The sequence below is a fragment of the Triticum dicoccoides genome, chromosome 5A (genome assembly GCF_002162155.2).
Source record: "Triticum dicoccoides isolate Atlit2015 ecotype Zavitan chromosome 5A, WEW_v2.0, whole genome shotgun sequence".
In the NCBI taxonomy this organism is placed as follows: domain Eukaryota; kingdom Viridiplantae; phylum Streptophyta; class Magnoliopsida; order Poales; family Poaceae; genus Triticum; species Triticum dicoccoides.
This window is the reverse complement of record NC_041388.1, coordinates 403,605,217-403,611,770: the sequence shown is the minus strand read 5'-3', so window position 1 is coordinate 403,611,770 and position 6,554 is coordinate 403,605,217. Positions and strand designations below refer to the sequence as shown.

Here is a 6,554-nt window from a genome sequence, read left to right as displayed (position 1 = left end):
CGTGCCCCAGAAAGGCCTTCCTAGGCGTTTCTTTTGCGTCGGCGCCAAAAAATCGGCCCAATCGCGTCCCCAGGAGCCCGATTTTCACCGGCTTGGGCCGAAAACAGCGGCGGCGGACCTAGGCCGAACCCGGCGCGCTGGGGGCGCCCGGGGGCGTCGGGGCGAACTGTTTTGGCGTGAAACAGCCGCGGGCCCGCCGCGTCAGGGACACGGCTCTCTTCTCGTCCCTTCGTTGTCCTCATCGCCTCGTTTCCTGCGGCGAATCAATGCCAAAGCTGCCGCGCCGGTCAGCCTGCGCCATTGATGCCTCACGGGCGGCGCAGTGAAGACCGGATGACGCGCATCCCTCGACCTCCCTCGCCCGTCACGCGTACTCATGACGGCTCGTGCACGGGCGGCACCTCGGCCTATATAAGACACGCCCCAGCGCACTCGTCGACTCGCACTCTCTCGCCGTTGTCGTTCCTCCCTCTCCTCTCTCTCGCCGTCTCCAGTTCATCACACCCATGACCAAGCGCTTCCCAGGCGACGGGGCGGCGGCGAACGGCTTCGGCCGCCGCCATCTTCACGAGAACGAGGCTCCCCTCCTTTTCGAGGTCGAGTACCCGGTCCCGCCGGACATGCGAGTGCTCGGGGCGTGGAGGATCAGCGCCGGCGGCGTGCCGGTGCCCCCGGTACCCACCGGCACGGCGCGGCGTGCGGAGATCGCACGCATCCGCTCGTCCCTGCCGCGTCAACACGGTACGTCCCCAACAGCCCGCTCTGGGAGCCTTATTTCCACCGCCGTCAAGCCGAGCAGCTCGAGGCCACCAACGGCGTCGAGCCCTCCGGCAGGCTCAACGCCGTCGGCCGGCGTCGGTGGTGGGGCATGCCCGGGCGCACATTGGAGGCCGTCCTCGAGTACATCGAGGGCGGCAACACGCCGCGCCTCGAGTACCCCGCTCCCCCGTCCTTCCCACGCCGCCGGGGAAGCTCCTGGACCCCGAGGCGCATGGAGACCGGGGGGTCCTCCTCCTCGTCCGGCGGCTCCCCCTACCTCCACCTCCGCCCCGTCAAGCTGGAGCCCCAGGGCACGCCTGTCAGCGCGCGCACCCGCAGCTCCGGCGTCCGCATCGACGACAAGCCTCCCCCACCGGCCGCTTCGTCCTCGTCGAGCCCAAGCCGGAGCCCGGCCTCCCCGCGGAGTACGAGGAGATAGCCCGGCGTGGCTTCTCCGACGAGGACGCCCTGCGGTGGGCGCGAGACGACTACCTCTGCGACGAGATGGTCCGGCAGCGCCGGGCCCTGGAGGAGATCGCCGCCCGCAAGTGTGGGCGCGAGGACGAGCACGGCGTCGTGGTCCTCGACAGCGACGACGACGACGACGCCCCCGGACCGTCCAACCCGCCGCGCCAACCGGGGGAGGGATGCAACAGGGACGGCGGAGGCGTCGGCGGGGGCGACGACGACGACGACGACGGCGGCGGCGGCGGTGACTACACGCGGTTCTACAGCCTCCTCGGCATATAGAACCGCGTGGGCGGGCGGCGAGGTGGGCGGCGAGGAAGACGGCAGGGGTAGCCCGTGGTAGTTTTTCCTTTTTTTTTAAAATATGTTTAAATTTAAACGAACTCAAACGTATTTGCATTATGTTTGCGCCAAATTTAAACATTTTAAAAACCCGTGAGGAGCTGCGACTGGGGCATCACGCCCCCAGTGTGCGGTTTAGCGCCGGTGCATCCAGGGGGCGATTTTTTGCACCTCTAAGGGCCAACGACCGGAGATGCCCTAAATCTCCGTCTTCCTTCCCGCTGGTCAGTCCCATGGCCACCTCGCCTTCTTCCTCCACGCCGGTCGGCGGATCGCCTTTTTCCTCGTCCCCGCCGTTCAGTCGCACGGCCACCTCGCCTTCTACCTCCACGCTGGTCGGCGAATCGTCTTCCTCCCCGCCGGTCAAGTTAGTCGCCACTAAAGAAAATACGTCGGTTTTGACGGAAAGACCGAGGAGGAAGGGTCGACGAAATAGAAGAGACACTCCCACCGCCGTCATGTTCCCGCCGGGATCTGTTGAGGGCAGGCAGCAGCCACAAGAGAGGAGGTCATCCCTGCCGGTAAAGATCAGATATTCTAATACAAAGCAGAGGATGGCACTCTCCCTGTAAGATCTCGCTCTCAGTCCCTCATCACTTCCTGTTTCTGGTTAGTCGAAATCGAATTGTTTTCTCCGTGGACGGTGATTTGTAACTAAATTTCTGTCTGATTTCTCGCGGCAAGGTTTCAGGCCACATCACGCCATGATATATCTTTGGTTACTCGTCTCCTAAGGTTTTAAAAATTGTTATACCACTCATCAGGCTTGCTTGTTTCGCTTCAGGTCTCAGCCGGTGGATCAGGTCGGAGGCAGATTCTCTGCACTTGTGTATGCCCTACCTCTCTTTGGTCACCTGTTCTTACTTGTAATTCTAACGTACGCAGATATAGAAATGCATTTCAGTTGGCTTTACGCCTCCCTGGATTGCAAATCGCCGTTCAACTTGGCCGTGCCACCATGTTCAATCTCCTGAGATATACACAAATAGTTCTTATGTACTCATCTAGCTTGTTTCTCCGTTTCAGGGATTTGCCTGATGAGGAAAAGTCATCTTCCGATGAGTATGAAAAAAAGCTTTTGCTCTTTCGTTTTCTGTTTCTCCATCTGGTTGAAATCCATAGCGTGTTTATATCTTCTAGCATAGCGTGTCATCGTTCTTCTACTCATTGACCGAGCCTACCCACTGCAGGGGTTCAGAGACTTATGACACAGACCATGTTTTGGCCTGGAGAGATCCCGGTTTGCCTACACCAGTTTATGTCAGAATGGATAGTTCAGGAGTTTTTTACACATATCCTACTCTGGGTGATAAGCCATTGCAGAGTCTTGAAGAAGTTGCAAGTGCTGTTGATTCCTATGCTCGTCCCAATAGCAATGCCATGTAATGTTCTGATCTCTCTCAAAACAAAATCGTTTACCTTCTCTGAAGAACGAACATCTATTAATCATATGCTCTGATCTGAAATTAGGTCTGATAAGGAGCTTTCAGAGAAGGACCGTGCTGTACGTGAACGTCTTTACTTTCCAGATGGCACCCCGAAGGTCTACACAAGGGCTAAAGTAGTGGAGAGGGAACGTGACATACTTCGGAGACTGGTTGAAGCTTTACTGGACAAGCGGAATGACGATGAGGTTCATTCTCTGCTCGCCTTCACTCTGTCCCACTACCAGGCTTGTGTTGTATTTTATTGTTACTGCTTTGTGCATGCAACATTAATGATCCAATCAATGCTTATTCTAGGATCGTGTGTATGAACTCGAAAAATTGTTCATTGGCAATCAATCTGCGAAGGTGTCGAATGGTACTATCATCTCAATATCACTGTGAAGACCAAAGAAGCTGCCAATGATGCGGGCAGCACCAGTCTATTCTTCGTTGAAGTCGCACGTGATTCGAATGATATCACAGGATATTATATCAACACTTTCTCCAGGGTTGACACTGACGGCCAGGGTAGTTTACACTCTTATCTCAAATTATGCATTTTTGGAATACTGTTTGAAATTATCTGTTAGATATAGATCACAACGATACACTAGGATGTTTTCTCTGCATTTTCTGTGGTGTTAACGCTGACGGCAAGGATAATTTACACCCGTATCTCAAATTAAACATTTTGGTACAGTGTTTGAAGTTAGCTTATATATATATATGTACGTGTAGTGGTAGTTACCACCACTTGCGTTTTGTATGTTGTATGTAGTATCTAACGAAACCGAGAGTATGTACGTGTAGTATGTAGTATATATAACAATGATTAGGTAGTATATATACTAATTTTTAGGTAGTATATACCTTGTTTTGAGTATGCTCTTTTTTACGTATAAATATGTACGTATTTCACAAATATAAAAAAAACTATGGGTTCATATGCAATTTTTTCATGTAACTTGCTTTGAAATATCTTAGATATATTATATGAACATATTTAAAATAATAAAATTGTATATATAGTACCACATGGTAGTATATGAGATATGTGGGGTAACTACCACCGGGTGGTAGGATGGATTTTCCCTATATATATATATATATATATATATAATATAATTGCAAATGTGTTTCTGGTTTATTGTGGAGCCCTTACTGTTGACCTGTTTGCCTGCCCATTGTGCCATCTTATACCATACATAGCTTTATGTCTGTAATATCACAATCCAACTGGTTCACGCACAGCCATTTGTAGGTGCTGCAATCATGCATTTTTGGCACTTATTCAACTATTCTCGCTGTATCTGAGCCAGGCTAGTCATCTGACACTTAAATGACAAATTCCATACCTGTCTTTAGATCGTGGAGCTACCTGCAATGGCTGTATAAACAATGAAAGTGATGGTATGAAGCACCCGCGTGCTGCTTCATTCAAAGGCGGCCACATGAACATCCGTTTCCCACTTGGTTTTGGTCCCTGTAATGAGAAGCAGTGGGCCGACTCCCGTCACAGTGTCTGGTGATTTATGTACTGGCTAGCGTTTTAATATCTTCAATGTGCTGCGCCAATGTTAACTATGTGTTTTATCCTCGGTTGCAGGAAGCTCAGTTTAAAGAAATGCTAAAAAAAGGAGAAAAGGATAAGAGACCATTTTGAGGTAATTTCATAATTGTGTGGTAAATAACCATTTTGTGGCAACTTGATTTTGAACCACTGGACTAATTATTTCTTTTGTGTTTACCATCTTCTGAAGTTCCTTGAAAATGCTGAACATCTGCGCCGCAAACATCTTAATTATCGACATGAATATCAAATAAATCTCCAGGTTCGAGTCCCAATCTCCTTCTATGTGTTAGTAGTTGTGTGTCTGTCAAGTTTTTTGTCCCATTCCCACGTGAATTTTTAGATGTTTAGAGGAAGAATCCTGAAAGCTCCTGGATGTTGGTAGTGTTACCAAACTGTTTTTTTAGTTCCGAGCCTGTTTTCTGGCGACCTGCTTGTGAGAAGAATAGGGCACTTGCCTCTGAACTGCTCAGTAGTTTGCTTGGGTTTGTATCCACCCTGAAACTTGATTGTTCTGAGGTCACTAAATCTGTTTGGTGTCCATTATTGGTGTTTGAAACTGGTCTGCTATCTGTTTTCCTTTGCTCTTTTAGTTGTGCCGTTGCATGTTTTTGTTTAGATGACTCCATATACTCGTTGACTGCTGAGGAAAGTAGTGTTGCTGATGTGATTTTGAAAATTGAACTACTGTGCAATCACGGTCCATAGTACTATATATTTCGCCACCAGCCACCTTTTTGAATGTCAGTCGTCTGCAGTTCTCTAGCTCTGTTGTCTTTTGGAGGCACTGCCTGTATGCGACATGGCCGTGAACTCATCTTGTATTCAAATTTTGTGTTTTTGACTAGTTCTTTGATTGCTGCTTTTTTAAAGTCGGATGAAGAATTTGCCTCTGATTCAGATGAAGAGTGAAGATGTCCCTGCCTATTATCACCTGTTTTCATTTATCAGTAGATTGAACTCAGTGGAGCTTTCGAGTATTTGAACTTGTTACCAAGTTAAACACCCGACTTAATCTTAGCTATTATGACGTTTGTGTGTAATGTCATATGTGAACAAGGCTGGAAGGCTTGTCCAATTTCTTTTGTGTTCTTTATTTACCCTGTCTGGAATAGTAGCTTATTTGCATACCACCACAAGCTGTTCAAGCATCGAGACGAAACCCAATCTGCTGGCAGCACACCCTTAGCTTTGGCCCTGTTTCTGTTTGCATAGATTGCCACGTCTCTCGTGCTCCCCCTCGCTGTGCTCTGGCTATCCTCGCCAGGACTGCAGTGCCATTGCACCATTGGGTGATAGCATTGTGCCTAGGTGGCGTGCACAGATGAGACCTTGTCGGTTCTGATGGTGATCCCATTACGTGTGGCTATCACTCCATAATGCGGGGCTGGTGACCTCGGCCAGATCAAGGTCTGACAACCTAGATAGTACATATATCATCTTGGTTAGTGCAGTGCCACTCCACCATCGCGAGAGACTTTGTTAGGCAGGTATCAACTTTCCTAGGTGTAGGATTATTGCAGTAAAAAGCCTTCATAAACTAGTTATTGCTTTTTCTTTTAATATCTGAAACACCATGCATTCCATTAGCTAGTGCCTGCTCGATGAAACATATACTAAGCTGGAACTTTGCTTCTCTGAAGAGAGCACCGATCGGCGCGCGATCCCACTGTGACGTCTCCATGGCTATCTTAACTGTTTGACAGCCAGTGGAAAAAATGACACGGCCCATACCAAAATTTTCAGCAAGATGAATAGCATGTACGAACGCTATAGTCTCCGCATGCAGGGCATCGGAAACATCTCTTAGTTGGCCTGCAGCAGCAAAAAGCACACCCCTAATTGTGGAGAGCAACTAGTTAACGAGCGCTCCGAAGGAAGGAGCGCTCCAAACGAGCGGTTCAGGAGCGCTTCGCACGTATCGCGCCCGGAGCGCTCCCGTGAGGGAAAGCCAGCCAATGCCGTTGGTTTTCGGTTTTTCCTTACCG

The 6,554-nt window shown here is 49.7% G+C and overlaps 1 protein-coding gene across 1 annotated transcript; it reads left to right on the top strand.

The window, feature by feature from the left end:
• Positions 1-1,785: 1,785 nt before the first annotated feature.
• LOC119297438 lies at positions 1,786-5,724 on the top strand. Its single transcript, XM_037575230.1, has 10 exons — positions 1,786-2,137; positions 2,354-2,398; positions 2,596-2,631; positions 2,760-2,951; positions 3,040-3,202; positions 3,312-3,524; positions 4,362-4,516; positions 4,603-4,660; positions 4,757-4,828; positions 5,440-5,724. Exons 1-6 carry the CDS (start codon positions 1,803-1,805, stop codon positions 3,396-3,398), a joined length of 858 nt encoding a protein of 285 aa, XP_037431127.1. The 5' UTR covers positions 1,786-1,802; the 3' UTR covers positions 3,399-3,524; positions 4,362-4,516; positions 4,603-4,660; positions 4,757-4,828; positions 5,440-5,724.
• Positions 5,725-6,554: the final 830 nt, after the last annotated feature.

What these genes read in the sequence shown, in the direction of transcription:
- LOC119297438 (XM_037575230.1), top strand. Translation starts at nt 1,803, where the DNA reads ATGGCCACCTCGCCTTCTTCCTCCACGCCGGTCGGCGGATCGCCTTTT. An exon ending in CAGAGGATGGCACTCTCCCT is followed by an intron (nt 2,138 to 2,353) that starts GTAAGATCTCGC and finishes GTTTCGCTTCAG; the next exon opens with GTCTCAGCCGGTGGATCAGG. An exon ending in GAAAAGTCATCTTCCGATGA is followed by an intron (nt 2,632 to 2,759) that starts GTATGAAAAAAA and finishes TACCCACTGCAG; the next exon opens with GGGTTCAGAGACTTATGACA.